Below are 13,386 nucleotides of genomic sequence, written 5' to 3' on the forward strand. Positions count from 1 at the left end.
GTCTCATGCGAGTTTGAGGAAAAGGAAACCTAAATCTTCTAGGCCGCCGTTCACGACGCTGACACTGGATTGTCACGATGACGCTCTAAAAGTCCTCCTCGTTGTAAACATGATCTGTACCATCCTGGATTGATAATTAATCCTAAACCTACAGTGATGTCACATGAAAAAAGAACTTATATTCTCCAATTACGCACGCGAATGTAAAATCATCATTTGTACTAAATGAGCATTAAGGCTTATAGAAGACCAAAACGAACAAGAAAGGTTGAGCCTAATAATAAAGAGCACAATCAGGCACGGTTCGCAAACGACGAGCTGGATACGTCGTGCCGCCGGCACTCGTGTCACCGGCTGGCACCTACCTCGGCAGGACGTGTACACGGAGCATAGCCCCCTTCCAACCACGTAACGTGCGTACGTGACAGGGTGACCAGCAACAGAAATGTACACTAGAAAAAGTTAAAAGTTTAAACCATACGAGCCCGTCCGGACAACTCAAAACGGCCACACAAACTAACCAACCATCCCACACAACTGTAGCCACACCACGGGCCCGCCCGGGCGAGCAAAACAAAACCCGAGCCACCCGCGGCCAGGCAGGTCCCCGGGCCCGCAACGGCGCATGGCGGGCCCAGGCTGTCAAGGAGTCCGCGGAGCTCAGGGCAGGGGGGCTCGCGGCGGCGAAGCTTGTATTATAAAGCGCCCGGCTCGGATCGATCCCTCCCCCAAATCAAAATCCCCAAACACACACCCAAACCCCGGGCCGGGCCACTGCTCTGCTCCACCGCGCCGCGGGGGGAAGGGAGGTCGAGCGCCGACGAGGCCCCAGCACCGCCGCCCCTATGGCCATGGAGGTCCGCCGCAGGGTCCCGCCGCCGCACGGGGGGGCGGCCCCCGCGGGGCACCATCCGCGGCGCCGGGCGGCGGCCGGGGGCGAGGGGGAGCGGGAGCGGGTGCGGGTGCAGGCCGGGGACGCGCTGCCGCTCCCGATCCGGCACACCAACCTCATCTTCTCGGCGCTCTTCGCGGCCTCGCTCGTGTACCTGATGCGGCGGTGGCGGGAGAAGATCCGCGCGTCCACGCCGCTCCACGTCGTCTCCCTCGCCGAGATCTTCGCCATCTGCGGCCTCGTCGCCTCGCTCATCTACCTCCTCAGCTTCTTCGGCATCGCCTTCGTGCAGTCCGTCGTCTCCAACAGCGACGACGAGGAGGACTACCTCATCGACTCCCACCGCGCGCAGGCGCCGGCGCCGCCCGCACCGGCCCCGTGCGCGCTGCTGGGGAACCCCGCCGCCGCGCCGGAGAAAATGCCGGAGGAGGACGAGGAGATCGTGGCCGCAGTCGTGGCCGGGAAGATCCCGTCCTACGTGCTGGAGACCAGGCTGGGGGACTGCCGCCGGGCCGCCGGGATCCGGCGGGAGGCGCTGCGGCGGATCACGGGGAGGGAGATGGATGGCCTCCCGCTCGACGGGTTCGACTACGCGTCCATCCTCGGCCAGTGCTGCGAGCTGCCCGTGGGCTACGTGCAGCTGCCCGTGGGCGTCGCTGGCCCGCTCCTGCTCGACAGTCGCCGGCACTACGTGCCAATGGCGACCACCGAGGGCTGCCTCGTCGCTAGCACCAACCGAGGGTTCAAGGCCATTGCCGAGTCCGGCGGCGCCTCCAGCGTCGTGCTCAAGGACGGGATGACGCGAGCACCGGCCGTCCGGTTCCCGTCTGCCCGCCGCGCCGCTGAGCTCAAGGGCTTCTTGGAGAATCCCGCCAACTTTGACACCCTGGCTACAGTGTTTAACAGGTAAGGACGCTCAATTACAAATCAACGTCACATTGTCCCTTTCGATCCATGCTTCACGCTCAACGATTGCGCTCTAGGCTAGTGTGACTCTTGTGTTCAACGATACGTCTCTGCCATCAGTACTAATCCAAGCAGAAGCACATGTTGTCATCTGTCAAATTTCAACCAATAATTGCTTGTACGGTTGCCCAGTTTTTGACCTTAAAACCTGGTTTTAAGTTAGGATGATATGATGATCGAGCTGTTTTGGCCTTTGGGTTTGTGCAGGTCGAGCAGATTTGGTAGACTGCAGGGAGTGAAGTGCGCGATGGCAGGGAGGAACCTTTACATGAGGTTCACCTGCAGCACAGGGGATGCCATGGGGATGAACATGGTCTCCAAAGGCGTCCAGAACGTGCTGGACTACCTCCAGGATGACTTCCCTGATATGGATGTTATCAGCATATCAGGTTTGTGCCATATCATCATAAATTCTTTTTAAGTTTATTTGTAAAATTTGAGTTGATGAGTTGTGCATATGATTGTGCTGTTCACTTTCAAGTGTATAGTTTAGGTAACGTTGTACATAACATAAATATTGGTTGTATGAGAATATTCAACACATATAATTGATTGTTAGGTTCACATGCTCATCATTGTTTCTGTTTGAGATAAGCACTTTCAAATCGTGGAAAATTCTCTTCATCTTCACTCAAATTTTACCATTTTTCTAAATCAGACAGCGAACCATCTAGGCGTGACCCAGATAGCTGATGTTGACTTCAGTTGCTCCCATTTGTAGCAGTGGGGCACTGGGGCTAGCTTCTGCCTGGTTCATCCACCTATATGAAATTAACAGTTGAAAAATAGTACTGATAAAGAGAAATCACACAAACGAAAATTTTGGAGAAAACCACTGTGTTATTTTGCTCATATTTTTTGTGCGATAGGATAGCATAAACAATGGCAGTTGGCCCGTTTCCTGCTGTACAGTTATGAAGTGACTTGGCAAAATATTAAAATATCAATTGAGTAATGCTATAAGAGAGATTGGAGAAATAGAAACTACAGCCTTTTGGTGTGTTTCTTTTTACTTGTTGATTACTAGCAAAAGATTGGACCTTTTACCTTTAAGCACAGTTGAATTTGTGTCAATTAACATGATATGTTAGCAAAATTATCTCCTGCCACCAAGCTTTGATGACTTACGCTTTAGTCAACTGATCCTATGTAATGGAACAGGTAACTTCTGTTCTGACAAGAAGTCAGCTGCTATAAACTGGATTGAAGGGCGTGGAAAGTCTGTGGTTTGTGAGGCAGTAATCAAGGAAGAAGTTGTGAAAAAGGTTCTCAAGACTAACGTTCAGGCACTAGTAGAATTGAACGTGATCAAGAACCTTGCTGGCTCAGCTGTTGCTGGAGCTCTTGGGGGTTTCAATGCCCATGCAAGCAACATTGTGACAGCCATCTTCATTGCAACTGGTCAGGACCCTGCACAGAATGTGGAGAGTTCCCAGTGCATGACAATGTTGGAAGCTATAAATGATGGCAAAGATCTCCACATCTCCGTTACCATGCCGTCTATCGAGGTATGAAACAACATTCTCCTGTGCTAATGATGTTTTGCTCTTTACTTAGTTTGTGGTCCCTAATCGTTTGACATCCATGTCTTTTTAGGAGACCTAGTGATTTCTTGAAACAATTATATGTCATGCCCTTCTTAAAATAGCTAGTTACAATACATTTTTTATAATAAGCAAGTGCCTTTTTTAAATGCTGCCTTGAACTCATCAAGGAGCAGCTACTGTCATGCTAACAATATTGCAATACTGCTTCCTACCCTTCATTTAAGTACATCTGGAACCTAGGGATTTCATTATGAAGCCATTGTACAATTGAGATGTCTAGCTATGCTTTTATGACCTTTAGAATTGATGTTGTCTATGCGATCATGGCCTTACCTCTTAATTATTATTCCTGCTTGAGCTGATCTGTATACAAAAAATGAATGTCTTGCCATTGTTGTTTGATCTTGTTTTCATAATCAGCAGGAGCTGGCAATACCAGTCCACATCTATTTTATTAGTGCTTAGTAATCTTGTAATGTTCTGTTAGCTATTGCTGATTGCTGAAATGGCATCTGTCTGTACTTGACGCTTGCACAAGAGTTGTTTGCTAGTGTCATTATCTTGTGGCCATCCATTATACTATAACTGATGAGGTGTTGTCCTAACCGAAACACAGGTTGGCACGGTTGGGGGCGGCACGCAGCTGGCCTCACAGTCTGCCTGCTTGGACCTACTCGGCGTCAAAGGCGCGAACAGGGAATCCCCGGGGTCGAACGCGAGGCTCCTGGCCACGGTGGTTGCTGGTGCGGTCCTCGCTGGGGAGCTGTCCCTCATCTCTGCTCAGGCCGCTGGCCATCTGGTCCAGAGCCACATGAAATACAACAGATCCAGCAGAGACATGTCCAAGGCTGCAGAGGAAGCAGACAGACCCAAAAAATGCTGAATACTGCCTAGTTGTTTTATACCCCTTGGGAATACGGAAGAGAAAGGGTTTCGTAGGTTGATTCCTCGTGGCATGCGCTGGCCTGCAGGAGGGTTAAAGGAAGAAAAGCCCTTCAGGTAAAAGAGAAGATTCAGTCGACTTGTCATATATTTACCAGGCCGTGAAAGTCAAACACCTCATGGATCCTGGGGTATGACGTATTTGATTATTCGTTGATGTTGTAGCTGTTCCTCACCTGTCGTTGACAGTTGATCCCTCCCCCCACCCCCCACCCCTCTCGTTCTAAGCATCTTGTTTCGTCCGGTCCCCTGCGAGTCTGCGACTTTGGAGAATCTGACCTCTGGCCAAGGGGTTTGTCGTGGAACCATCACAGCATCGCGGCCACTGGATGCTTCCTCCGCTTTGGCGAGGAGAAATTCGCGTCGGCAGGTGCCTGATGCCTTTGTATTTTCAGCTCTGTAAATTTAATTTTATTCTTTTTTTTTTTTATTTTTGAACCGTAGAGCCGTCGTCGGTGAAGTCGGTGATGTGGGTTGTAAAGAAAAGATGTGGTCCGGAACAGTTTTATATCCTGTTGTCTCTCTCTCTAGATCGTGCTCATCTCAATTGTATGCTCCAGTTGCCTGCCTGTCCACGGATCAGGCTTTCTCAATAATAAAGCTGACACTCTTTGGCAAAGCGCCAAAGGCTGATCCCGTTAACCAATTGCATCTCTGTCTTCTGGACTAAGGATCCAATAGGCTCTGTGCCTCACCATCTGCACAAGGAACGCAGCGTAGCATGTTCTTCGTTTGTAACGCAAGAGTTCCAGTCTTCCCACCCAAAGTCACTCCACCCCTTGCAGGCTAGAGCGCAGGCGCTACGCACGTGCTGCCCGGTTGGATCTCGGAATTGCACATGGGATGATGGGATTGGGAGGCCCCCGGATTCTGAATTCATTATGAGGTTAGCTGCCGCAAACCGTGTGTCCCGATGCGATTTGTTCCCCCGACCCCTCACGCTAGCCAGTGGTTTCTGGCAACCGATCACCTGTTGTGTTGTGAGCGCAGCTTATGGGCATGCGATCTTGTAGCATCCGGACATAAATCCTCTGCAATCCTGTCCTCTGTAGTTCTTCAAAAAAAAAATACTACATCCTCTGCACGTGGAGGGCTGATCCCACACGATCGCGAGCGACTCCCGTCCATACCACGCTGAGCGGACATTGCTCTCAAGTCGGAATGACAAGTGCGAGCGTCAACTGAAGCGATCCTAAACTCTTCGTATGGGACGACGCACGCCGCTGGCGGGCCGTGGGGCTCCCATGGAGTCATGCTGCCACGCAGGGCGGATCGAGGCACCCGCGCGCTCGCGGTGTCAACGTGGTCGCGGAGTGGATGCGCGGCGCTGCATCGGTGCCGCCGTGCCGGGAAGTTGGAAGCCAACAGGCCAACAGCCAAGCGCCTCCTCTCCTGTAGGGAGGTGTGTGCTGCAGCCTGGGGACCAAGCTTGCGCGCTCGTGAGGTGTGACCGTGTGAGCATCGTGGGCCTCGGTGGAGCTAGCTAGAGAACTAGAGACACGATCGACTTGGCCTCTTCTGAACCATCGGGACAGGCTACAGGGCCCTACTACGGCTCTGCATGCCCAGCATTGCTAGTTCGCAGCCGTCGGCCAGCGGGAACGTCGGCAACGGACGGACCAAGTCGACGGTGACCACGGATGAGCAACCGAACCGAGCATGTCCGACGGTGATCAGGCTGTCACGGACGGAGCGGTCGGTGGCAGTGGCCCTGGGAACAATGCTGGCAGCAGCGAGGTCGGCTGCCTCAGTAACCGTCTCGTCGCCGTCGCGCCGTGCTCTGGAATGAAAAAAAAAGAGGAGTAGAGTGTCAAGCGAGCGAGCCCGCATGCCCCATTTTGTCACGGCGGCGTCCCCGCAATCTGCCGGGGCTCGACACAGTTCGCTACGAGTACCGGGAGCACGATGGCTCCAAAACGGGCCGCAGCCCACGAATCGCCCCTGGCCCGCTTTCACGGTGGGCTAGAGCCGTCGGCTCGTGCGATCGACGAGATCCTCGCTCGGCCCTGATATAGTTGGGCCTCATCTTCATCGGCCCGATAGCCTAACTAAAAGAGGCCGGGCTGGGCTGTGTCGGATTTTCGAAGTTGCGGTTCGCCAGTTCGGCTGTTGTTCGGCAGCGCATGTGTCTCTTGACATGTTTTCTTCGGAGTCCCATGTTCTTATTCAGACCTCAGACAGAGAGTTCAGAGGGTGGCTTTCCATGGGAACCGAATCTCGAGTGTGTTCACGAGAAAGCTACAAGCTGATGGCGCCCCAACGTTTTTTTGTCAGATAACGTGCATAAGTGCACAAGCTTCCATTTCGGTATCCCATGATGGGTCCGAATTTGCTTGCCGGTGTCAGTCTGGAACGGGTGGATGAGGGAGGATCGCGCCCACGAGTGGCCTCCGCGGCTGGAGCTGGGCATGGGCATAAAAACCGAAAACCGAATGCCGAAACCGAAATAACCGAAACCGAAACCGAAAACACCGAAACCGATCTAAACAAAAGCTATTTCGGTTGTCATTCCTCAGAAACCGAAATAAATTTCGGTATTCGGTTTTTATTCGGTTTAAACCGAATAAACCGAAAAGCCCAGTATGTTACAGGCTTACAGCCCAGCGGGCAGCGGCGGCCCAGCCTATTACCAACAAACCCTATCCCTAGGCTAATCCCGTGACGGTCTCAGGCTCCCAGTCCCAGGCTCGAGTGTCCGTGCCGCTGTGCTATTGTAGTGCTGTTTGTGTTGATTAAACTGTATTTGTAATATTTTAAAACTGTTTGTGATGCCTTGTGAATTGTGATCAGTGTTGTCAACTTGTCATTGAGTTGAAATTTGTTGTTTGAACTTGGAAGCATCGGATTTGATTTGTTTGAACTTTAAACCATGTTTTTATTGAACTAATTGATATGTAGTTATGTACTGTTATATGCTGATATATCTATTATATGCTGTTCGGTTTTTTCGGTAAAACCAAAATACCGAACCGAATAAACCGAAAACCGAACGCTCGGTTTACAGTTTCCTATATACAATTTCGGTTTCTGTTTTTCATTAACCGAATTTCTGAAAAAACTGAAATACCGAACCGAATTAATTCGGTTAACCGAATGCCCAGGCCTAGCTGGAGCGACGCCACGGCCTTGGGAAAGCCAGGAGCAGCGGAGCGCAGAGTGTTAGCGACCGATGTAATCAGGAGATCACGTTCCGTGGCTCTCCTCGTTGGTAGCTAGGTTAGCTGAGTTAGTTGCTGACTGCTTCATCATGTACTTGTGCATATATACTCAGAGATCATCAATACAAACGTTGTCGTTGTGCTCAGGGCCTGTTTACTTCACTTTGCATTTTTGCAAAATTTTACTGTAGCAAAGAAATCTTGCTAATTGCAAACTTTTTGCATGGATGGGTTGTAAATCGCGAGACGAATCTAATGAGCCTACTTAATCCATGTTTTGCAACAGTGATGCTACAGTAACCATCCGCTAATTATTGCTTAATTATGGATTAATTAGCATCATTAGATTCGTCTCGTGATTTACAACCCATCCATGCAAAAAGTTTTACAAATAGACTTCATTTAGTACTTCAAATTAGCAAGATTTCTTTACTACAGTAAAATTTTGCAAAAATGCAAACCGAACTAAACACGCCCTCAATCTCGTTTCCCTCGCTTACACAGAGGACACGGCCTTGGGAAAGTTCAGATACCATCTGCTTTCACAGAAAGCAAGGTGCCGCACAAGCAGCTGGGAGCAGCGGTCGTGGAACCGCTGGGCATTTCTGTGGTTGCGCTGGGACTGGTAAGCGGTAAGCTCGAGCTGCCCTGCCGCCTAGAACCGCGTGTTGTCAACTGGTAGTAGTTTCGGCGACAGATGAAGTTTTACCATCTGTCGAGGCCTACTTTTCTTGCTTTCTACGTATACGGGGGGTTCAGAGGCGGATTCAAGCCCAAGCGACGTCCCTGTTCTTCCTCGATACCATTACCTCCGCTGCTCATCAAGATTCCAGATGTCCCCTTGCATCTGCGTCCTCTATGGTACGTCAATTTCCTCGGGGGCGGGCATTGGTGCGAACGCCAGCATTGATTCTGCATGATGTAGGACTAACTGCTTCGAAATGCTGAGCTCTTGATACATGGATAAGAAGCTGCGTGTTCTTTTGACAATATGATCCGATACTGATGAGGACAAAACCGTATGCTAGCCGGGGACAGCAGCTCTAGGCACTGAACAAGACCACCCAATTCCCCAGCTATGATCTTCCAAAAAAAAAAACCCAGCTACGACGATGCGTTTAATGAGTATACTGCCGCCCTTATCCTGTTTGCAGGGGCTAGATCTGCGTGCCGTGATCCCAGATCCAACTGCCAGAGCGACTGATCGAGTCTTCTCCTGCACTGTTCCGCCCGTGGCCGGCGCCTCCAGAACACCCCGGATAGCCAGCCAGACTGCCAGAGCGACTGATCGAGTCACAGACGGCTTGGGCCGCGGGCGCGCGCGTGATCGCTTGCTCGCATGCGGCGCGCGAGCGTAACGGCCTGATCCGATCCGCCGACCGCGCCGGTAGGCGCGGGTGCCGCCGCTGCAACGAACGCCGGGACGGGACGGGGCGCGACGCCGACGACGGACGACGGGAGCCTGGCTTTGCCTGCCCGAGATGCGGCGATCTCCCGGCGGCCGGTGGCAGGTTGCTCGTGCCGACCGCGCGTTCGCGCGTGGGCGTGGCGCCGGCTTGTGTCCCTCCCCCGCTTTTGTTCCGTTGCGTGATCGATGGATGGTTCCGTGCCCGTGACGCGACCGGGCGGCGGGCGGCGTTGCACGCCACAGGCCGCATGCCGGCCTAGTTGTGGCCACGGGCGCTCGAACCGAGCCCGGTTCCTTTCCTAGCACAGCAGTGCGATTAGAAAATTGGACTTCCGTGCAAGGAACCGGCCGGCCTTTTTCTTCCGCGGACACCTTTTCTGAAGCAACCGGCAGGCTCTCGCAGCTGCTGCATACGCATACGGTGGTGGTACAGGCAAAACGCGAGGTTACTCTTGTGCTCGGAACGAGGTGTGTCGAACGGAATTACGGAAATACGTGCTGGCAGGCGTAGCGGATCTGGGGTGGCCAGCCAGGTCAACAATTCCAGCTAGTGGTCACCACGTCCTTTCCGTTGGCTCAGCCTGCAGGATGTCGGAACGCATCCCGTGATCCAGATCCTGGAGAAGCTCGGGTGCTCGGCTACGAGGAGGTCCGGTGGCGGTTCGCTCAGTGGTTCGGGTGCGGAAATGAACAACCAGTGCTTCAGCGGCTGTGTCATCTTACCGTAAAAGGGTGCCTGCGCGGAGAATCTGGCTTCTGTAAATGGTAAAGCTCGACAAGGCTAGAGGTTCGGTACCGAGAACCAACCCGGCGGCCGGCGGGTGGATCTGATGACGCGCTTCAAGTGGGCAACAGACTGGCTGAGCTGCTGGTGAAGGTGAGGTACTGATGATGATGTGCTGCTACCTTTCTCTCAGAACGTGAAAAGAAAAGGTGAATCTACCGCTTCCTGGTGTGCCTGTAGGCTGTGGCCAGAAGCCCAGGACAGCAGAAGGGAGGAGGCAGCAATGCAGCATGGCTGGGTCTGGGCTCTGGGTGCCCCGGTCAAAGGCGGTATCGTAGCTTCTCCCGATCCACATCCACTTGGGTGCCCGTCAGTCAGTGTGGTGTGTGAAACGACCCGGGGATTACGCCTTTACCCCACACGCACGCAGCACGCCTGCCCGCTTGCTTCCTGGCTCGCCGAAAGCAACAGCGAAGCGATAGATCCACTGATCCCAGCTCCGTGCAGCCCGGTCCACTTTTGTTTTTTTTTGAAGAAAAAGAAGAAATGCCCGGTCGTCTTTCACCGCAATGTCTGTTTAGCTGCTGCCGCTGCCGCCGCCACCACGGGCAGATGCCCGGATTTAACTAGCTGATCCATGCCGCCGTGAAAGCAGCGGCGCGATTGGTGAGTCTGAGGGGGAACATGCCCGTGCCTCTGCGTGCGGCGATCTCGATGCGATCCGGGCGTCCACGTCGCCGTCAGGCAGAATTCTCCCCACGGATTAAAGAACAAACAGGAACCCCGTTCCGTTCCCCCGGTCCAACGGGGGAAACGCCCCGGCCCGCGCCTGTTCCGTTCCGCGGCCTCAGCGGCACGGATCGCGGCGACGGTGACGCGGGCGCGGCTGGTCCCCTCTCCCCCTCCCTCGCGGCCTCGCCTAGTCGCCTCCGAGGTCCCGGGTGACGGCCGACTGGACGAGCCCTTTGCCCCCCGTGGCCCCGAGCCCGCGCGGCCGCGTGCGCGCCGTCGCTTTCGGTGGAGCGGAGGGGGGCGCCCGCCCGTGGCGTTCGTTTGACCCGGCGCGCGCGATGGGGGTGGGGTGCTCTCGGCTGGGGTTGGCTTCGGCCGTCGCCGTCACGCTCGCGGCCGCGCGTCTCGGCTGGAAACCAGCCGGAAAACGGTGGGGATTCGGTGCAAGTCGCGGCGAGTGGTGGAGCCGCGCCCGGGTCCTCGTCTCGACGGCTGGGCGCTGGCAGAGCGTCAGCTGGTAGTAGGCACTAGATTTCCGGTTCCCGTCGCGGGCGCCGCCCATGTTTCTCGCCCACCTCCCGGCGAATAGTCAGGTCAGACCTGGCGGTGGTTCTTCCTACGCTTTTACCCCCGCGAATAGTTCTCCGCCGGCGTCGCACTCGCACCAACGGCGTCCCTCTCCCGATCGCGGACGGCGTTGCCCGTCGTTGTGTTGCTGTTACGGTACGGTGAAATCGGGCCAAGAGGTTGTTACGGCACGGTGACACGGGATCTACCGCGTGCGAACTACCTTACCTGTCGTGGGACGATGGGAGATACCACGGCGTCGCTGTCATCCGCCAAACAACCAACACCCGAGCAGCAGCTAGCGTTCACATGTCCCTTTCACGTACGCGCACAAACCGCAGCGGGAGGAAGCATCCAACTCGTGTGCGTACGGCGTACGATTTTTTCCCCACAACGGTGCAGGTTTTGTTCCGAACAAGGACAGATTTCAGTGACACACTTCCAAGCTATCGGCTTCTGATTCATTGCTTACCTCCTATGCCCAATCTGTGTGAATCATGAGGACCACTTTGCAGTGCTTAAATCGCTTATTTCTGGTATAGTCTAAAGTTTCTTTTTAAGAGTGTATAAATTTTAAGGTCTGGATGGACATGGTAGAAAGGAGATAGTGGTCCACAGCGGCCTAACAAGCCATAACCGGTAACTCTTTTTGGACCATAATTTTTTCTCTTTGCCAATGGAAACTTCACTCTCAAACCCAGAGCACAATACTTATCATTCATGCACTTGCCAGACTCTCAAACTCATGAGCTTGTCCGCGTCATGCATGATGCTAACTTGCTATAGTTACCGCATCTTACAAAACAGACAAGTTGTAAATGCATTTAATAGCATCTTTTTTTTTCTAATGATAGTACAACATTTTTCTAAACAGGTAAAATTGCATTCATAAAGCGGATTAGTAGTATCCACGTATTGCAGCTACACTTTGGATAGCTTTCAAATCATTCCATATATGATGGCTACGCCTTGGATTTTATGTTTGATTCAATGAGCAACTAAAATGTACCTACGAGGTGTTAGATCCATGAATATGTTTGTTGCATTGAAAAGATGGAGAAGTATTTTTTTTAATTAAAAGTGGATATAGAGCCAATATCCCCATTTCGAATTCAAATGAAAATTCTATTATATATCTTTAAGTTCAAATTGGGTGAAGTAATTAAGATATTTGACCTTTGGTTGAATACTAGCTCAAGGAAATTGCTAACACACAATTTTGTGACGTAATCACGTACCAGCATTGAAAATTGATTCCTACCCGGTTACTGAGCAGAGGAGATAAGAGATCTAAGTTGAGATCAAGAAAGAAGACACAAAGAGAAAAGAATTGAAGCATGTATAGATAAGTATGAATTCAACATTGAATCTAAGTCAAAGCGTGGCTTTTAAGTTACAGGGGAACATATAGTTTTGCTCGGTAACAGGCTGCAAGCACCATGAGAAGAAAAGTAGAGGGCAACTATTTATGAGAACAGTATACATGTAAGTCCGGCGAGGTGAGCAACCAAGAGCCTTTGGATGATAGTACCTATCCAACTGTCATATCCATTGGATACAATCGAGCGACGATAAAAATAATGTGTGCATATATGTGTATATGATATGGCGCTCCTGTTGATTCTATAATAAGTTGTTGACTCGCGCGGTCAAGTTAATACCCTCAGTTGTAACTGTGGTTGTCAGATTTGAATCGGACAAACTTGAAGAAGACAATCAACTCTAGGCTACGTGGTTTAATTAACACTCTTACATAAAAATATACATATTTTCTGGACTACAATCGTATGACCATGATATAATAAGTCTAATCTATCTCCCGATACCTTGCACGCAACTCCGGCAAAAGATAAAACCTCGACAAATCATATTCCATATGATGATAAATGGACGCCTACAGTGGAAGCATGTGCAAAAGCAGTCATAAGCCATTTATTTTTCTCCAAGATGACCACTTTCCACGCTTAAAATAGCCGCACAAAAATGTCGAATATGTTCTGTCAACAAACTAAGTATATCGCCATTTTCAGGGGTTGAAACGATAAAAAGGAGAGAGAGAAAAATAGAAAAAAGCCACGAGCTTCTAGAAGCACCAGACCCCAGCACGATTACGCACCGAAACTCCAAAAAGGTCTATACCTGCAGCAGGCCTCCGCGTATCTCACGACGACGTCACAGGAGCGCCCCTGACGCTGGCGGCTGGCGGAGACGCCGGCCCGGCTGGAGCCTGTCGGTGGGAGCGGCTCGTGCTAGCGCATGTATCCGAACCACACTGTTCGGCCGCACCACGTCGCCGCGGGGCCCCGGACCCAGACGACGCCGCTATCCGGACGCAACGACCTGGGCGGCTGGGCCGCCTTGCAGTGACAGTAGGAGGAGTAGCCGCTAGCCGTCTGGTAGGCCGTATAAATCCAGATCCCGGCATGGTTTGGAAGGATAAATCATAAATC

The 13,386-nt window shown here is 52.2% G+C and overlaps 1 protein-coding gene across 1 annotated transcript; it reads left to right on the forward strand.

Annotated features, from left to right (window-relative positions):
- The first annotated feature begins 845 nt into the window (after positions 1–845).
- On the forward strand, positions 846–4,993 carry LOC112881963 (3-hydroxy-3-methylglutaryl-coenzyme A reductase 3-like). The gene is made up of 4 exons (XM_025946897.1): positions 846–1,798; positions 2,066–2,247; positions 3,020–3,366; positions 4,022–4,993. Exons 1-4 carry the CDS (start codon positions 846–848, stop codon positions 4,286–4,288), a joined length of 1,749 nt encoding a protein of 582 aa, XP_025802682.1. The 3' UTR covers positions 4,289–4,993.
- Positions 4,994–13,386: the final 8,393 nt, after the last annotated feature.

The sequence above is a fragment of the Panicum hallii genome, chromosome 2 (genome assembly GCF_002211085.1).
Source record: "Panicum hallii strain FIL2 chromosome 2, PHallii_v3.1, whole genome shotgun sequence".
Lineage (NCBI taxonomy): Eukaryota > Viridiplantae > Streptophyta > Magnoliopsida > Poales > Poaceae > Panicum > Panicum hallii.